Genomic DNA, 19540 nt, shown 5'->3' with positions numbered 1-19540 from the left:
TGAAAATTAAATTTACCGATTTAAAAAAATTTTATACTGAATTAAAATCCTGTACAATTGGAAAATAGTTTAGAGATTAATAATAATAATAATAATAATACTAAAGATTTTCAATTCAATATGTTTTTATCTTTATACTAGAATATAGTAAAATGTAGAATAATCAAATAAATATTTACATAAGTATTCCAAAATCAATATTCCTACGAATGAGATGCAGTTAACTTTGTTTATTTTTTTCAAATATAAGTGAAGTAAATTTTAACTTGTTTTTTATGTAATTTATTTAATTTTTTAAAGTAATTTCGAAGTAGAATTATTTTTTTAGTCCCCTTTCAAGTGTATTATATAATATACAAAATATATATATAGGCCTATATTAATGAAGCGATATTTGTTACTTTAATTATTTAATTTTGTAAAATATAATTGAAGAATATATTATTTATTTAATTAAAATTTGAAATTGTAACATTTTAAAAAATAAAAACTTAAATTGTTTAAAATATAATAGGAATATTTTTGTTGTATAAAATGTAAAAAAAATGCATTAAATTGTTAAGAAAAGTAGAATAATAGAATGAAATTCATGTCATTTCTTTTTTAAAAAAAATATGATAATCAGTAAAGTAGACTTTTTCCATCATGGAAGTCTATTTTACTGATTTTTTTTTTCCTGTTATCTTGAGAGAGGAAAAATCTATTTTACTGTCTATCTACAGGATAACCTGTTTTTCCTGCAGGATAAATTGTTTTGTAAGATAACCAATATTTTATATTAGAACTACTATCATGTAGAATATTCCATTTTTAAGACAGCAAGTTTGGTTTATGAGATATGGATTTCATTCTTTCACTATCATCTTATGCAATAACTTTCTCTGTTAATATTGCAAGTGGTCTCTTATATCTTAAAGAAAATCTTTATATAAGAGAATAACACCATCGAAAAATTTTTTAAATTTGAAATTATAAAATTTTATATTTAATAGAAACAAATGCATCTGTAGATATTTTATATAATATTACTGCTTTAAACAACACTAAAAAAATAATATGTGAAAGAAAAAAATTAAAGAATTTTAATTTTAATATTTACACGTTAGACTGGAAAAATTGTATTTTGTTAATTCTAAATTAATATATTTATATTGTGTTATTAAATAATTAAGTAACAGTAAATCTTGTCAACATTTGTGTGTTTAGTTTTAGTGTGAAAATGGTTCATACTTTCGTGCTTGGAGTGCTTGTATTAAAGTGCTCATATTAGACGTGATTGGAATAAAGTAATGAATATGTTATTCTTAAATATAAGCCTATATCATATATAATTGAGTAATTATTATCAATATTTTTCAAGAAAACTATACGAAGCAATATGCGATTTCTGTAAAATTTGGGATATAAAGAACGTTGTCTAAAAAATAAGTTATGTAAGAATAAAATATCAGGGCCGAAATTTACGTTAAAAATTCGTAAATAAAAACAAAAACACAGTTTTGGAACTTTCGTAATTCGTTCTTTCCATGTCTTTCTTTTTTCGTCCTGATATTTTTTTTTTGTTATACAAGTTGTAATTTCTTTTGCATTTTACTGGCGCCAAAGAAGCTTTAAGCAATTTTACATATTTAGGGAGGAAGAGCCTATAAAAGAGAATCGACTCACTGTATGATCTTTTGTTCGTGTAGTGTAAAAAGGACGAATTATCAAAACATCGTAGTTTGTTTTGTCTTCTATTTATAAGTTTTTAATAAAACTAAGTAAATGACATTAACAAATAACTAATCATTGTTAAGTAATATTTACAATTTTTTTAAAATTCTATATAATGTATTACCTTTATCAACTTCTTTTATATTATACATAAACATTGAATTTTTATAATGAATAATGTTTATAAAAACTATTATCATCTATTATTTAAGTAAATATTTATTAAATCTATTCATAAATTTTAAATTATGTTATTTCTTTTAGAAATAAGTATAATTAAGCATAATTACAATTATAATTACCATCATGTTAATATAATTAACAATAGACTAATCACTGTATTATGCGTGGAATGATAGAATAGGAACTGTACAAATTACGACAGTATTAATAATTTAACATATTATTAATTTAAAAATTAAATATAAAAATAAGTATAAAAAATCTTTTTATCGAAGCTAAAAATCTTCGTACTCTCCATCTTTTATTTCTTTCGTAATAAATAATAAAATAAAAAATAGTATAATAAATTTAAAAAATTATTTAATTTTTTAAAACTTACTAATTATTTATTTATTATATTAATTTTTAATTTATAACCGATTTAATGTCATTTAACTCTTGCTCTTCCCTATGGACAATGATGGTTTATACGAGATATACTCGCTGTATATTCTACTATAAATTCTATATTAATTTATAACATAAACGAATTTTCCCTGTAAATTTTAATATTATCAAATATTTGTTAAACAGTTAATATTTCATTCACTGGTTGCTACAATTGAAGTAGTCTGTAAACGCCATTATATAAAACTGAACAGTGAACGAAGAAAATTATTTCCAAACCATTGCGCATTATGAAGAATCTTGATAAGCTTAACGTTTCTTTTTAAACATCTTTCTTTGTTCCAGAAAATCTAATGTCCTATTATATATAATCTGAGAATTCTTAAATTAACTTTCTTCTTTCGTATATTTACACAAAGATCTATCCAGGAGATTAACTTCGGATTTATAATAATACCAATTTAAAAAATTATTAAGTATATTAATCGTAATAATTACAGCTTAAAAATGTTCTATTAGTATTATACAGTACGTGATATAAGTATACAATTATGTATAATTAAGTATATTAATTCTTATTAAGAATTTGTTACAGGTATTAAAATTACAGTATTTAAACTATGTTTTTAGCGTAATTTATAAATTTTAATTAATTCGAAGCAATTAGAATTTATAATATAATACACCATAGGCCTATATTTATTAGAAATTTATATCCCCTTTAGAATAATTTTAATTTATTCTATGAATTTTAGAAAATGTTACATCGTAATAAAGTAATCATTTCAAATTTTTTTAAAAAATGATTAGTAATAAAATTTATTAAATTATACCTAGAAGGATAAAATAAATTTAATAAATATAATACTTTGGCAGAACTTTGATAGATATGTGAGTGTTGTTACAACTTTTATAACCGAACTTCAGACTTCATCCGAGCAATAGTGAAAGGAATGAAATGACCGTCACGACCCGGAAATATAGCACGAATGAACGTACAAGAAGGTGAAAGTGGCCACTTGATGAAACTAGAGTCAACAAGAAAAGTGAAGCTGTACCTGCAGGCCAACACTTATTCTCATCCTAAATTGGCTGGATAAGATACAATGCACACACACTTAAGCTTTCCATTTTCTAGATATTGTCACGCGATTCAACATCCATATTTATATGTTTATAATCTAAAAATTGAAAACAGAATTTATATATATTTTCCTCCAGGAATAAATTTACATACGAGACTATTTTAGGGTGACGTTTTTTTATCCATCAAACTCTTCTATTGTCATAAGCGTTGACATGATTGAGCTGAACTTAATATGACTTCTGGCTGACCTACTTTACAATCGAACGTCGAGAGACAGTTGTGACCAGAAACTCTATATTTCTCTCACGAAAAATCAATATTATTGCTGTAAGATCAGCGGTATGTGGTAAGGTTGGTGGAGCACCAGCCTCTATACAGTTTGATGGAGAATGTGGGGCAGTAAGTGTTTTGAAATGTTCGCCAAAGAGATTTCTTTGTAGTTTTTTTTTTCCTCTTTCGGATTTATTTTTAACTCAATTTAACTGCTGCTTTTATGGGAGGAAACAGAGTAACTTTTATGCTTCTTGTATTTGTCTTCCTTTTTACCTTTCAAACAATCCACTGTAGTATTTACTGTCTGCTGCATTCCATTAATAAGTTAATCATTTATCATTAATAAAAATATTTCTACCATTAAAACAAAATTAAAAGTAATAACATTTAATTTATTATCTGAGAATTTTATCGTTAAATTATCATTTGTATCGATTCTAAACGTAATTAAAAAATTAACAAAATTAAGTTATAAATATATGTTTTTGTGTAAACGTTTGTAAAGTTTGTTAAAATAAAAATAAGTATTTTTTACGAGAAAAGTTTTCAAAAATGATACTTTTACACAGTTTTCTTGATTTCTTTGTAGTTCTTTGCGTAAAAAAAGCTTATTAAATTTATACTAATGGTTTTTTAAGTAATAATTTAAAGAATATTTTAAATTATTAAGAATTTAAACTATAATAATGACGAATTAAAAGCATATAATTTACAGTAAATCAATGAAAATAATTGTTTTATGTTAGAAATTCTACGTTTTCCTTTGTGTAAAATCTATAGAGTAAAAGGGTAAAAGGGTAGAGTTTAACAAATATCTGTATTAGAAATGATATCATAATCAATAAAATAATTTATTGGATACAAAATTTCTTGAATTAATTAAAATTTATATCGCTTCCAGCATAATTTGTAAATTGAAACAAAGAAAACGCTCGAATAATTTTAACGAATTCATTTGTTTTCACTTTACGAAAAGCAAATAATCTATTAAAATATTTTGGAAAGAAGTTCGGCAATCTGATGGACATTATCGCGATGCATATGATAACACGATTAAGTTTGCACTGCTGCACCTGTCTTTGGCATACGACTATCTTGATACACTTACAGAAGATAATAGCAAACTTTCTGTATCAGGAATTGTTAAACCAAGAACCACAAACCAATGTAATCTGACCGAGATTTATCAAGAAGTAACCGCAGCTAGGATTAAGTAGTGTCTTGATTTAGAGGTTAAATTGACAGGTGCCGCTGCACTATCTCTTTCTGCTCTTTTCTGATGGACAGGTTGTTTATCTCTACCGTTTCGTCATTGTTCCCTATTTCCTTTCACAGTTCCTTCTCAGTATCGTATTCACAGCCTTTCCAATTACCACAGAATCGAACGCTATTTAATTACGTTGTTATTTATGATATCATTTAACTAATTCCTCCACCAAGTTATCTCGAAAACTTTCTTTAAATTACTACTGAAAAACTGAAAAAAAGAGAGAGAATTCTTCTTTAATTATCAAAATTCTGATAAATTCTTATTGAAACTCTTATATAATTTCTTATTTATATTTAATAATACAATTTTTATTTATTTTTTTCTTAAAAAATCACATTCAAAAATAGAACAAATACAAGAAACTTACTTTTTATAATTTCATTCAATATTTACTTTAAAAAATGTTTCTTCGATTTTTGTCAAGATTGTTCGACTTAGAAAAATAAGTTAAAAAATTCAAAACTTATTTGGAAAAGTTTGGAAGTTGAAACCAAACAAACTTATTTTTTTTTGTTTTTTACTTTACGAACAGGGAAAAAAAGTCACACGCAAGATACGTGACAAAAGATGATTTATTATCTTTCTAGAAAAATTCGTTAATCTCCGTGACTGGACGTAATGGAGTCATGTATGGCCAGTATCGAATTTTATTTCCCATTGCTATTATACTTTAATATCAGAATTTATTTTAACCTTACATCAAAGAGAATATAAAAAAATATATCTTTGATTAAAAATATGGTAGATATATATATGATACAATTTTGTCGTCAGTATGTGGTCCAAACTTGAAATCCTAAAGGGCTCCTTTAATCCTTTATTCACGCTTCTTGTATCATTCTTCACTCAATTCTACTTTACTATTCTCTCTGTATTTCCTATCTGACTAGAATTTCAGAATTTTGGCTCACGGTGAGCTTTCCATCCCGGATGCCAGTCGTGTACCCTGGGGTAGAACAGATCCAGGCTGATAGTCCACGTCGACTGATACAAGCTATATATTATCAGTAAAGTGCTAACTCTCACGTATTTTCACATATAGAGTTGTATACAGATATATATAACTTATATATATATATATATATATATACTTCCATTGCTCTGAATTTCAATTCGGAGTTTTGTATTACATTAACAATTTTTTTTTTCTTTTCTTATGATGGAAGCATTATATTTGCGAACAGGAGTTTTCACTTAAGAGTTCATTTTACGTTCTATGTTTATTTTTCTAGTTTATATATCCTTTATAAATTCGCGTTATCCTGTATGATACGGGTTTATTGATGCGGGCAGTAGAGCATTTCATTTTGAAGTTATTTCACTTCGTTGCATAATAATGTATGTTTGATCGTTACAGTATCTACTGTCGATTTATTTTCCATTTATAAAAATTCATTTCGCGAATAAAATCTTTGTTTTTATTCGTATTGGTAAAGGGTAGAAAAGGTTTTATTCCTATTATTGTAGGTGCCATAGCGTAAGAAAATAAACTAGAAATTTTTGATAAATTAGTCTAGGAATGTTTTGTTTTTCTCTGCTTTTGAAATGTTCCACTTTTAGATGCTCAATGATGGATCTACACGTTATTCCCAAGAGCATCGTGCGAACTTGCAAGTGGTCTAATCAGAATTTATTTTTTCTTTTTTTATTTTTAAGTAAAAATGTTCTTTCAATCACTTTGACGATAATGGATAGAAAATTGAAACTCACCGCCATGAAATTAATTTCTTAAAATTTTATTTTGAATTTTAAATGTATTTATTTTATTTTATTTATCAGTAAATATAATTTATAAAAATATTCCTTTATTTAGTTCACGTTTAAAAAAGTTTGTTTATAAATGTTTTAGTAAGAATTTCCTATTCAAATTTATCATTTAAATGTTTTTTAATGGTAATAAAGTAATAATTTAAAAAAAAATTTAATTATAAAGCAGTGGCACTTTGAACAAAAAGGGAAAATGCCTGGGGTCCCACGAATAGGATGCTCTAAATCAATCTTTAAATAAGAAAATATTTTCCCCCAAAAATTCCCCGAAGAGAAGTATCTAAAGTCAATACTATAAATGGGGTACCTAATTCAAATTTTCTTAAGCGCCTATGAAGCTATAACGAGCCACTATTATGAAGTAGAATAATGAGATCCTGATTAATTGTTTTAATTAATCCTGATTAATGGCTTACTCGATATTTTATCAGTCAATCAAACAAAGGAAAATTGAAACTTTGACCTATATTTTCCTCTACTTATACTTACGGATTTACTTTAATTCATTTATAATTTTGTTCCTTTATTTTTTCCATTATTTTACATTAAATAATTGAATTCATACCATATAATTTAGCTAATTAAAAATTATTATAAATTAATTAGAAAAAAAAGTGTCTTGATNTCATGCCTAACCAACGGGCTGGCCACGTGGACTTTTAGAGTTCACGTTTCTAGAACCTAAATATGTGCAAGTTTCTCATAGAAAGTTCTCTCAGAAAGCACCCCTTTGGCAAATTGTCCCAGTGCTGCGTTGCCTTATCTTATCAATTCAATCCAATTCTAGAGATTTCTAAATAACTCAAAGTTATGATAAGATATTCAGATTTTTTTAAACTGAATTACAGAAATTTAAATAATATAATAAAATGAAATGCATTCAAGATTTGATTTAGTGCCACCCTTTGAAATTATCATTGAAGCGAGTATGGCTTCAATAGTAATTTCTGAAGCATCTCAAAACAATAAAATTTATATATTATAACGAGTACTACGCAAGTATAGAAATTTTAGAATTTAGAAATCATGTGATTTAGTGCAATGTAATACAAAATCATACATTTATTAATAAGATACTGAAAGAATTTCTATGAAATATTTATGGAAAAGATCCATTAACAAGTATACATTGGCGCTTTACGTTATTTAGGGAGTCGTTATATTAAACTTTTGTTTATTATATTTTATAAATTATTTTATCGATTTTACCGTTATTTAATTATAATTAAATAAATGAAGATAAGAGTTTTTATTATATAATTTGAATATATCCAAATATCAGTGTGATAAACTAATCAGAATTAATATTTTTTTTTTAATTTTCTTCTGTTAAATCTTATTTTATCCTCTATAAATTAAGTTTTTTGCTTTTTTATAGAATAGATATGAAGTTTATTGAAAAGAAAATGAAGACAAATGAGAATTTTTCGAATGATTTCAATAAATTGTTACTAATTTTATACGATTTTTAGTTTTTTTTAATATATATTATGAATGTTTCGAGATGAATAATACTAAAATTCTTCTTAAATTTTCAATGAGATTTTTTTTCCCTCTTGTCGTAGAAATGTGGCATTTATAATTAAACCAAACGAGGTGATATTTTTGAGGATTTAGCTGGATCACACTTGGATGAAAAACTGATCATATATCATATATAACTGCTCATTTTGCTTCTCCTGCTGAATGATAAACTTTAATTAAGATATAGAATCTAGCAGAAACATTTATATCAGCACTTTTAGTAAATTTTTGGCCCTTTTTCTTTATTACTAATGCTTAATCTTACATTTTATTATTTCTGATTTCTGTAAAATAATTTATTTAACATACGTTTGCATACAAAATTATCTGTAACGACGTTAGATACGTTAGAAGATATCCCTGATAGTATTAACTTCTTAAAGCCAGAATAATAAATAAGTTTAAGCTGAATAACAAATATTTATTATACGACTTAAATCCAATTCAATTTTTTTTTTTATGTTATCAAGTCGAATATATTTATTAAATTACAACTTATCCACATTTGATAATTTTTCAGTATTATAATCTTTCGATAATCTTTCGATTCAAACATTTATTTTTGTCACGCAAATGTAATTTCATTTTTGAAAAATCCTTGTTAGAATATTTCTTATTCTTATTATTTTTTTACATAATTTTTTTTCTTTTTAATTTAATTTTATTTTTGGTTTATCGTTTTGTCGTAGATGTCAGGAGGAATGAACAAAATTTCACGAGATGAAGGATAAAAATTAAAAAAAAAAATTTACGAATACCAAGAATACATTTGAAGAGTGAAAACGTTTATTTTTACAAGTACAACATTATTATATGCTGTTAAAATTATTCAAGTTGCTTTTTCTCTCTTTGGAGATTTAACAGCATCGTTCAAAGGAATTTGAATATTTCACAGAATTTTCTTGGTGAATTTTATTTTGTTCACTTTATTGTTATTTTCATTATCTTTTCTGAATCGATATTGGTTCTATTTCTTTATGTAACATCATACTAGATTCTTCTTTTTTTCGTATTTTAATTTCTTTTCTTATTATTATTTTTTTATTCATCCTCTTTCCCTTATCCGCTTGTATCTTTTTTGAATTTTTTTCTTTATATAGAAACTTATTTTTTTATTTATTTGCTATATGTTTGTAGGCTATTTTGCAATGAGAATAACTTTAAAAAATTCGAAACGAGTACTTTGTTTTATTACAACAAAAGTTACTTTCAATATAAGATTTCATTCTTTAAAAAAAGGAAATAAATANCCCTTTCCGATTGGTCTCTCCTCGTCACCTGATGACATTTCGAAACCTTTCAAGGGCGCGGGAGAGGTCAAAATCGAAGTTTAATTTGATCTCCAACTGGAAATGGTCGACAGACTTACATTCTTCTATTGTTTAAAAGTTAGCGTCGCGTTTTCATAAAATAAAAATCTATCTCTAACTACTATATTATTTTCTTTATAACAATTATTTTAGTGTGAATTTTAGTGAGGGTTCGGACCTGTCCAGAGCCTCACACAATTCAGAAAAACATTTTAAATGCAGTTTATTAATATGCAAATTTTCCATGCAGAAACAAATGAATATTTTATTTTAATTCAAGTTGATAAGAAATTTTATCTAATAAATAGTGTTGAAAAGAGTTTAGAAATAAAAATGTAGTTTCTTCTTTGGTTCTTTTTAAAGCTCTGTTTCATTTTTTCATTAAAATCAAAACTGTGGTTTGGTAACCAAGACTAACAAACTTCTATTACATGTGCATACTCATGTAAGTAGGCAATGACATAACAGAAATAAAGTAAATATTGCTTCCCCACTATCCTTCTTTACTGGAAACCTGTAGTATGATCACCCAATGCACTATGTCTTACATTCATAATGTCTATACATGCTTAATTTGTTTTAACCTAGCATTCAGATATTGAATGTTTCAATTTCACTTTTAAAACACAGGATCTCTCTGCAACTTGGTGAATTTTTGTCCATAGTCTTAGTTGAGATGCTACTCCATTTTGTTGTAATGTTTTTGAGGCTATTGCTGTAATATTATTTTTCTACTGCAAATTTTTCAATGATTACTTTAATTTTCCTCAAACTTCATTTGCTTATTTGAACATATCCTGTGTTTTGTTATTAATTTTTTATAGATTTAAAAGATAATTAATTTTATTATTGTTTTTGCTTATTTTAGCTGCCTGTATATTAACTGTGTGGTCTCCATCAGAAAAATCTCTACAAATGTTAACAGAAGGAAAATTACTAAGGATATTTAATTTAATTCCTGGTACTAAGCGGTAGGCATTATATTTATATTTTTTAAATTAGTTCAGCAATTTTATTTTAACATCAAAGCAGTGTATATTACCATCCATTTTTATGGCCATCATAATTAGTTTCTGAAATTGTTTTTAAGCAAATCATCATAATAAACCTAGTGATTTATTTCTCAACTCAAAGCCTGAGAAATATACAATAAATCACCAAATGATCGCCTTAATATCGGGCTATAATATGGCTAATTAAATGATTAGTATAAAGTAATTTGACATTAGAGGTAGATGTTAGGTGCCATCTCTTAAGTAAATTAATAATTACAAATTAAATAAATAAATTATTAAATAAATTTAGAACCTTCTGGAATAAAAGAACTGGCCTGGGACGGGGCTTGAACCTGCAACCTCCGCTTGCAGTGCTGTGCGCTTGCCAGTTATGCCACCAAGACCCCGAGCGAGTCTTCGCTTCCAGAAGTATATTAGATTAAATATAACTTTACTTGGTTAAATACATCACTGACTGGGGACGACTTCATCGCCCACGACCCCAACGGCACTCAGCCAGTTAACGTAATACCCGGCAATATATATATATATATATAAGTTGACTTATTTGAATTTATTTAGTATAAATTCATGAATTTTAATACGTGTACCAAATATTGATAAGAAAAGATTTTTTCATAATTCTCTTGAGAGCCAAATAAGTAAATAAATAAAATGCTCCTCTCTCTCTTTTCTTTCTCATCTAAATTTCTAAAAAAATATAATTTAAAAAAATCTTGAATAGGCAATTAAAACAAAATTATCTTTAATTATTTTCTTCAGCAATATATATTTTTAATTACTGAAAAGAAATATAACTTCCTACATCATACTAAAGCTTAAACAAATAATAAATTTAACTATAAATAATCACAATTGGTAATAATCTAATTAATAAATTCTAAATATTTAATTCGAAATTTAATATTATTTAAAACTTTAATATAATCAACCAAATTTCGAAAATCTTCAACGTTTAATTTTGATGCGGATGAATTTTATGGCTTTATTTTACTTTTAAATAAACCGAATATTTCGGATTTAAAATAACAAAATCAATATGTTTCCTAGAAGAAAAAATAAGTAAAAAGTAAAAATATCTTCCATCCAAATGGTAGATCTTGATTCTAAATATCTTTACGTGATTCTATACAGATGATTATATGTCTATATAGGCAGTAAAAATGGTATAAAGTATCCATTTTTTGACACTATGAAATATATGTATGGTTCCATCAAGCTATCTATTACAATATTTTTCAGATTGGATATTTTTAACATTTCTTCACGAAATATTGAAATATTTTCTTAAATCATATTTATAGCTAGACCAAACATTTCCAAAGGAAAAAAAATTAATATAAAAGAAAAAAATACATTTTGAAGATGTAAAAATTTGATTATCTTCATCCCTTTCCTTTTTATTACACGTTATAAAAAATAAATAACAAATATTACGTATGTGTTTACTAAAATATGTAGATAATTTTTGCAATATTTGAAGGATAGATCAAGGATTTTTAGAATTTAAGTATAGGAAACAATTACTATCAGATAGAGCTATCAAAGCTTTGTCACGGTGTCGAAACTGTGTACGAAATAGTTAGTGAGGGAATATTGCTAGAAGCGATACAAGTCTTTTCTTAGAAGAAAACCATTGATCCGTAAACGTAATACGTTCTTTAGTTGAATAGAGTACGTTACGCACTCGAATATGGTAGATATTTTCACTATATATTCATGAATTCAAAGAAAAGTCAATAGGAAAGAAAACTATCTTGACTGTATGAAAGAAGACGAAAGGAATACTTCAGAAAATACATTTGAAACTCAAAAGGTGACATTACATTTGATGCTGGGAATGAGGAGCATCTTCTACTGGTCGTAGTGGGGAAGATGCTTCGTGTCAGAAACGGTGTTACGTGTACTTCCCCCCAAAAAATGTGCCCTTTTTTCGTTCTGTACTTAAATTTTCAATTGTTTTTTTGTGTGAAATGAGATTATAATATTGTTACAAAGTGCGCTATTGTTTATAACAGTTTAAATTGCGTTAGTACTTACATATCAAGAGAAAAAATGTTTAAAAATATATTTATTTCCTATAACTTATATTGGATAATTTAATAAAAGAGAAAAAAAGATAACATCGCTCCACTCGAAAAATAAAATTTTTAATTTATTTTTTATTAAGAAAAAATTCAAGCTTATACGATTGTTTCTAAAATTAATTTATTATTTAAAATATTTAATTATTCTCCTTTAAAAATATTTTTATAATCAGTTTTATTTAATTTTATTATGCGGAAATTTTCATTTTTTCCCCCTTCTCATAAATAATAAAATAATCAACAGATATTATCATCTCTCTTATATTAAATACTTATGACTACAAGAATAATAAAAATTTTAAATAATTTTCATTTTTTTCGGCTCGTTACAAAATTACGAAACACGATTATAATCATTATAGAGTCGTTTAGTGATCTCATTTCATCTTAATTAAGTATTAAGTCCTATATTTCTTTCATAATCTATAATTAAAATAAGCAGATTTTTTTGCATTTTTCTAGAATCTTGATGAATTTAATATAATTTATGCTTCATTCTTCTTTTATTTTATAAAAAACTTTAAACTTTTCGGCTTTTTCTAAACAATTTGATTCGATCCATCCTCATAATCCAATAATTCCTAAGAGAATAAAAGGAAAGTTTTACCTTTTATTTTAGAACTTTATTTCAAATATATAAAAGGAAAAAACACTACAAATAATTTATTTATTTACACAATTTTTCTTGAAATATTCCATTGTATCAACAATTTTCTGTGCACAATTAATAACTGAATTGTGCTTGGATACGCATTACGAGATCAAATGCTAAAACAAATGTTGATACGGGAGGAAAAAAAAATATATTCGTTATACATTTATAAACGAGATTTCTATCCTAAAACATGTAGATGTTTCGATTATATAATAAAATTAGATTGCTTTGTACATATTTTATATCCATGCGTGTTTACTTTGTTCCTTTTGTATAAATATCTTCCTTTTGGATGCAGCATCCATTTTCATCCTCATCTTACTTTTTACAATGCGGTAACGTTTAAAATTATTAAAAATTTCGTTTATTTACCATATGAATAATACTTGCCTTAACTGTTTTCGTCTAGTTGTTTTAATATTAAAATGTTATTCATAATTAGAAGAAGCTATTTTAAAATTTATATTTAAGAATTTAATTAATTAAATTATTTTTATCTTTAAATTTTTAAGAAATTTATAATTAAGTGGGAGTTATAATTATAATAAGACAAGAGTCTTCGTTTAATTAATGATTTAATTATAGATCTGATTATAGATTGTATCGTTTAAGTAATTTTTACGGTAATTGTCTTTTATAAAAATATATATAATTTTAATAGTTAAAATTATTTTATATTCTTCTAGTTTCGTTTTAGCTATTCATAACAGTTATATAAATATTTATGTCCCTTGGTATGTATACAAGTTTGAAACATCTCGAGTCAGAAAAGTGATAATTTATCAAACTTTCCACTGCTTATTACTGTCAAAAACTTTTCGAAGTATAGCAGTAAACGTTATTACTAAACACGAATAAAGGTATTTGTATTTTCTTCAAAAATATCAGAATATTTTCCCCTAGAAAAGAAGTAATTTCCTATTTAAATTGTCTATACGTATACACATATATCGAAAGAATGGAAAGAGATGAAAGGTTTGAAAAAAACCACAAATTACACAAATGCATTTATAGGTTTCTTCGACAACTTTTAAAGATTGGAAAATATAATAATAAAAAAAGAAGATATTGGAGAAAAGAACAGCGTGTTAGGATCACAGAAGGTATAAGAGAAGAAGGAGACTAGTCGACAGAGATGCTTTCATTTTCATAGCTTTACCGCCCAGTGAAACGAAACGGGGTCGTTTAAAGGATTAGGTAGAATGAGGTTGGTATAAATCGATACGACGGCTTCTTCGGTTCAAACCTCAACCACTTGGTCCTACAGAGGAAATAAGAGAACATAGTCGTGCCAGGGTTTAGTAAACAACCTCTAGATTGTGCAACGAGATCTTATACGTCTCTCTTATCGATTGTTAGAAAGGGAATAGTCGTCTATTCTAAAAGGTTACTATTGTATGTATACATAAGACAAAAGTAGCCAACTATCTCTGGGAAATTCCAAAAGATTCGAGCTGTTTTTCACTTTTTACATCAGATGAGATTTTTAGCAAACGGCTTGTGACAACACCGCTTTGTTTTCATCTTTTTTGGTGACAACAACGTTTGGATCTGAACCTCTGCGGCTTTACAAGAGATAAGTTTGACAGGAGACATTCTTGTGACAAAGTATATTTCCTTCTGTAAGTTTTAACTTTCAATCTGCTCAGGGCCTGTTCCATTCGCCAGTTAGGGAATTCTTCTTCTTCTTATTCTCGATCTAATCGGTTTATTTTCCGACTTATCGGGTCGGATCGAGTTCTTAAATTATTTTGACAGGACAAAATTTTTTTATTTCTTTTTAGTCATTTACATCAATAAAAACACATCATAGCCAATGTTTTTTCTTTTCCTTAAACCTAACTATGCTCTATTCCTAATTTCCATCTTTGATTAAGATAAATAATTTAAATTGCAAGCATTACTCCTAGATTATATATATACTTAAAGATCAAAGTGAACTCTGAAATTTTTACCTCTATTTTTAACTCGAAATTTATAACAGTATTAAAGCTATATTAATCAACTCAAACAAAAATGAATTGAGTGTTTAACAACGTTTTGATACAAAGTCTGCCTTGGAGAAATGGTCAAAATTCGATCCAATCCTTTTAACTTTAAGCTGTCGTGACATTGTCCAATACCTAGTCACGTAACCTAGAAAAAATATTGAATAATCTTTTTTCTTCTTCTTTTCCTTTCTACTAACAGCTTTTGGAATATTTTTTTTTTCTTTCTTATTCATTATAGTTTCTGAATTGCAATATTGGAAAACTGAAGATTTTAACATTAAAAATCCCTTCTTTTTTTTCATCAAAAAAAATTTAAACTACGTTAAGTGTTTTACTAATGTTAAACAGCTACTATTACTTTGACTTACTATAAATCATATCATATAATTAATCCAAAAAAACACAACAAAAATTATAGTTTTCTCTCGCTCAGAAAGAAAAAAAAATGATGAGTTGTATTTTTATCAAATAAATCCTACGGAGAATAAAAATAAAAGAAAGTTTATTTAATAGACGTGTCTGTGACTGTACACAGTAAAAACCCTCTTTTTTGCTTCTTTTCTTTGGTTGAAAGCTTTAAAAAGATCAAAGAGCAATGAGTTTTTTTTTCGCAAGGAAAAAATATCCAGTAAAATTTGGAACATTTCTAAATTACATCGATAATTTATTATCTGTCGAGTATAATTATGAAACATAACAATTATATTTATTTAATGTACTTGAATTTCAATGTTTTTTTTTATTTCCACAATTTCTGCTTTTTGTTCAAGATATATTTTTGATAACCAGAATTAATTTAATATATCATTTAATTAAAAAATAAACATTGAACATTTGTTATTAAAATCAGTGAGTTAATCTTCGTGTTCCTCTTCGTTCGTGAGCTCAATATTTGAAAAGAACGAATAAATAAATAAATAAATAAATATTAATAATTCAATTATTATATTGGCATGACAGTTTTTATTGCAAAGTACTATTACATATTCACCTTTACTTCATCTCACACGTATTCACGATGCAAGCGTGATACATGCAACACATATAACTTTCTACGAAAAAAATCTTTATAGATCACGAAAATATTTTAAAATAAACATACTTAAGTGTTCTATATACTTAATTTTCTTATTGGAACCACCCATGTTTAACCTTTTTATTGAAATTTTATGTTGCAGGTGAAATGTTCACGTTCAAAAAAATCAATCTTTACTCTCTAAAATTATTAATTATTCGTGAATTTTTATCTTTTATTTTAATATTAAATTGGAAACGTAATTTAACAGTTTTTTTCCTGAAACTTTTTTTAATGTCATTTTGAAATTTTTCTCTCTCGTTTTTACGTGTTTCATGAGGATGTATATAGGTATATATAGTATATTCGTTTGAATTTTGAATTTTGTTCTGTTTCTAATAAAGATATTCAATCATTTGTTTATATTTCTTGTGTATTTTTTATGCATTTCATTTACTGCTAACATTTTATTCAGGGCATCACCACCAGAGACAAGCCGTCATCGTGATAAATTTATCCAAATTCTATACGTCGTCGTTTGCTTGGTAGAAATGCTAATAAATAATAGTAAACCAAGTTTATTCGAAATAAACAAATAAATAAATAAGAATAATAGTTTCGTATTTTAAATTTCGTGTTCAATAAACAATTAAAAAAAATCTTTATCTCATTAAAATTCTGTTTAAACTTCAATAAATTCTGTTATAGTTTGTTACAACAAAATATTTAAAAATTGCTTCAAAATATATATAAATTTGTATACTAAATTTTGATTAGAATATAGTTTATGGTTCCTGAAAAACTTCTTATTTATGTTCGGTGCAATATTAGTGTGTTACACCTGCAACATAAACATATAACTAGAAGTTGGATAGGCTGATCAGCAAGAAACTGATTGGTAATTGATTGTTCGTTCTGTCGCTCTAATGTTGCTTATTTTGTTATTTTTCTGGAGTAGAATCATTCCTTTATAACAAAATAGCAGATAACGATCTACCACAATAGTTTCCTTAGCAAAATGAGAGTGATAGACGAGAAAATATATTTCTTATATATATTTATACATTGTTTTTTTTTTCGTTTCTCATCTACGTTTGACTAAATTTTAAACAAGAATATAAAGATAAAATTTTTAAAAAAATTCGATGTATTTTAATAAGAAAAAATTTCCAAATCGTCTTAGATTAATGCGATTTTCTTACCACAAATCATACTTTTTAACATAAGAGCTATCGAAGAAATTTTATAGATTTTTTTGAATTAAAGTAAAATGTAAAGTATCTCGAGAAGGTAACTTATTCTGTACGAATTCATTTAAAGTCTTTTCTTACGCCCTGCACATATCTCATTTCGTTCGTTCATTGAAACTACCCAGAAATGTAAGATATGTGGCCAAAAGTAAGAAAAGGCGAATGGTATTGACAGCCATCATTCTGTTTATGACATGCCAATCAGTACAAGAAAATAATCTCATTTCAAATATTAAAGAACAAGAATAGGTAAGAGCAAAGATTGGAAAGCATTTACGAACACCTGTGGTCCGGTTGCGATAAAACTTTTCTTGGAAACATTCAATTTTCATTCGGTAATTGTTATACATATAAATATATACTTTCTTTAACTTTCTATATTTTTTTTAGTATTTTAATTGTTCAACTTTCGATTTTCGATCGATGAAATTTTTCTTACTCGCATGATTTTTGCATATAAATACATTTTATAAATAGCTTTTGACTCGTTAGATTAAATTCAAAAGGATATAGATCGGAATTTGCGTATCTTTTGATATCGTAGATTATACGTATTTAGTGCGCATTATACGCGGAATCTCACATAAAATCTTTCAAAAACATCCCTCAAACTATTTATAATTTATGATTACGCGAAATTTTTATTAAAACTAAAGACTTTTAATTATAATTAACCTGTATTGGTGGCGAAATTTTAGAATTGTTCAAATTAAAACGTCTCATCCCTCCGCTTGGCTTACATTTTATAGTTATTAATCTAGTAATAACATAACCACCGAATGTTACTCCGACTTTATCGCATTAAGTAATTTACCGGACCGAATTTGCTACTTTCTAATCGTTTTTTAATGGTCGACCATATCTTAATCGATTAAGAAGATTAATAAATCTGATTTAATGCCCAAATCGTTAACAATATTAAGGAAGAACTTTGAATGACTTCGTTTGGCAGAAATACAATCGCTAAACGTTAAAATCGGGTAGCACAAGATCACTAAACAGAAGCAATCCATTAAGAAGAATTTACATTTATTTTAATGGTTTTTCCTCTTTACTTAAACGTTAAAACAAAATTATTAATATAAATTGATTTTTCTCCTATTCAAATTTCAAATTGCTCTCATTCAATTAAACTTTTGTACATTTGAGAATGACCATTTTAATATATATATATATATTAATTTTTAAAGAACATCGATTAATTTACTTTGAATTTTTGTTTTTTCATTCGAATGCTCTCTCTAGAAAACTTCATTGATTAAAAGATGAATAGGATAAGAAACGAAGATATCGTTACGTTATCTTTGGCGCGTTTACGATTATCGAAGAAAAATAAGCGGATTGCCTTACCGACAATGTGTAGAAACGATCCTATCATCAAAGGAAACCACTTGGGCACAGCCATGAATGGTAGCTGACAACGTGACATGTCCTCCACGTGCAACAAGCCGATCCTTTGGACTCTGATTAATACGATCAGCTCGTCAGACGTCTGCTCTTCTCTTGGTTCCGACAGTCTGACTGGTACCGGATCTGTGGCACCTTCTGAATTCAGCCGTTTTGAATCAGCCTAGGCAATCGAGTCGCTCCACTTCGTTGGAGGTGGGAAAGGAAGTTTCGCGTGAGCATTAGATCGATTCGAAAGGTAACTTTTGCTTAGTGCAACTTTTCCGAAAAGTATTATACTTGTTCACCTTTATAGAAGAAAATTCTTCGTATAGGACGTGGAAAATATGCGCTTTTACTGAAAGAAATCGTAGATTTAAATCCTTTTAACATAAGCTCTCTATCGTTTAAAAGCGCTTTAAAATATGTAAATGCAAAGAGATATAAACTCTGATTTTTTCGATTCTTTTCGAACTAAAAGACGATAATCTTCTAAAATTACATCTTTTACGTGTCTAATTGTTTTTAAAAAAATCGAATTTTGACATTTGGAAACGATGATAATAATTAAAGAATTAATTGAACTCTTTAGGAATTAATTTAATAGCAGAGAATTGTCGACTTAG

The 19540-nt window shown here is 26.4% G+C and overlaps 1 protein-coding gene across 1 annotated transcript in view; it reads right to left on the bottom strand.

Annotated features, from left to right (window-relative positions):
- LOC111625184 overlaps window positions 1–19058 on the bottom strand; it is a 49971-nt gene extending 30913 nt beyond the window's left edge. Inside the window, exon 1 of the mRNA XM_023368246.1 lies at window positions 18879–19058. Within this exon, the coding sequence (XP_023224014.1) occupies window positions 18879–18957 (79 nt within the window). The 5' untranslated portion in view covers window positions 18958–19058. The remainder of the gene's footprint in view (window positions 1–18878) is intronic.
- Between the last annotated feature and the right edge of the window lie 482 nt (window positions 19059–19540).

This window comes from Centruroides sculpturatus, unplaced genomic scaffold (genome assembly GCF_000671375.1).
Source record: "Centruroides sculpturatus isolate CEXI.00-Female unplaced genomic scaffold, Cexi_2.0 scaffold258, whole genome shotgun sequence".
Lineage (NCBI taxonomy): Eukaryota > Metazoa > Arthropoda > Arachnida > Scorpiones > Buthidae > Centruroides > Centruroides sculpturatus.
Note: the sequence above shows the minus strand (reverse complement) of the source record. Positions and strands in the feature narration are given on the sequence as shown.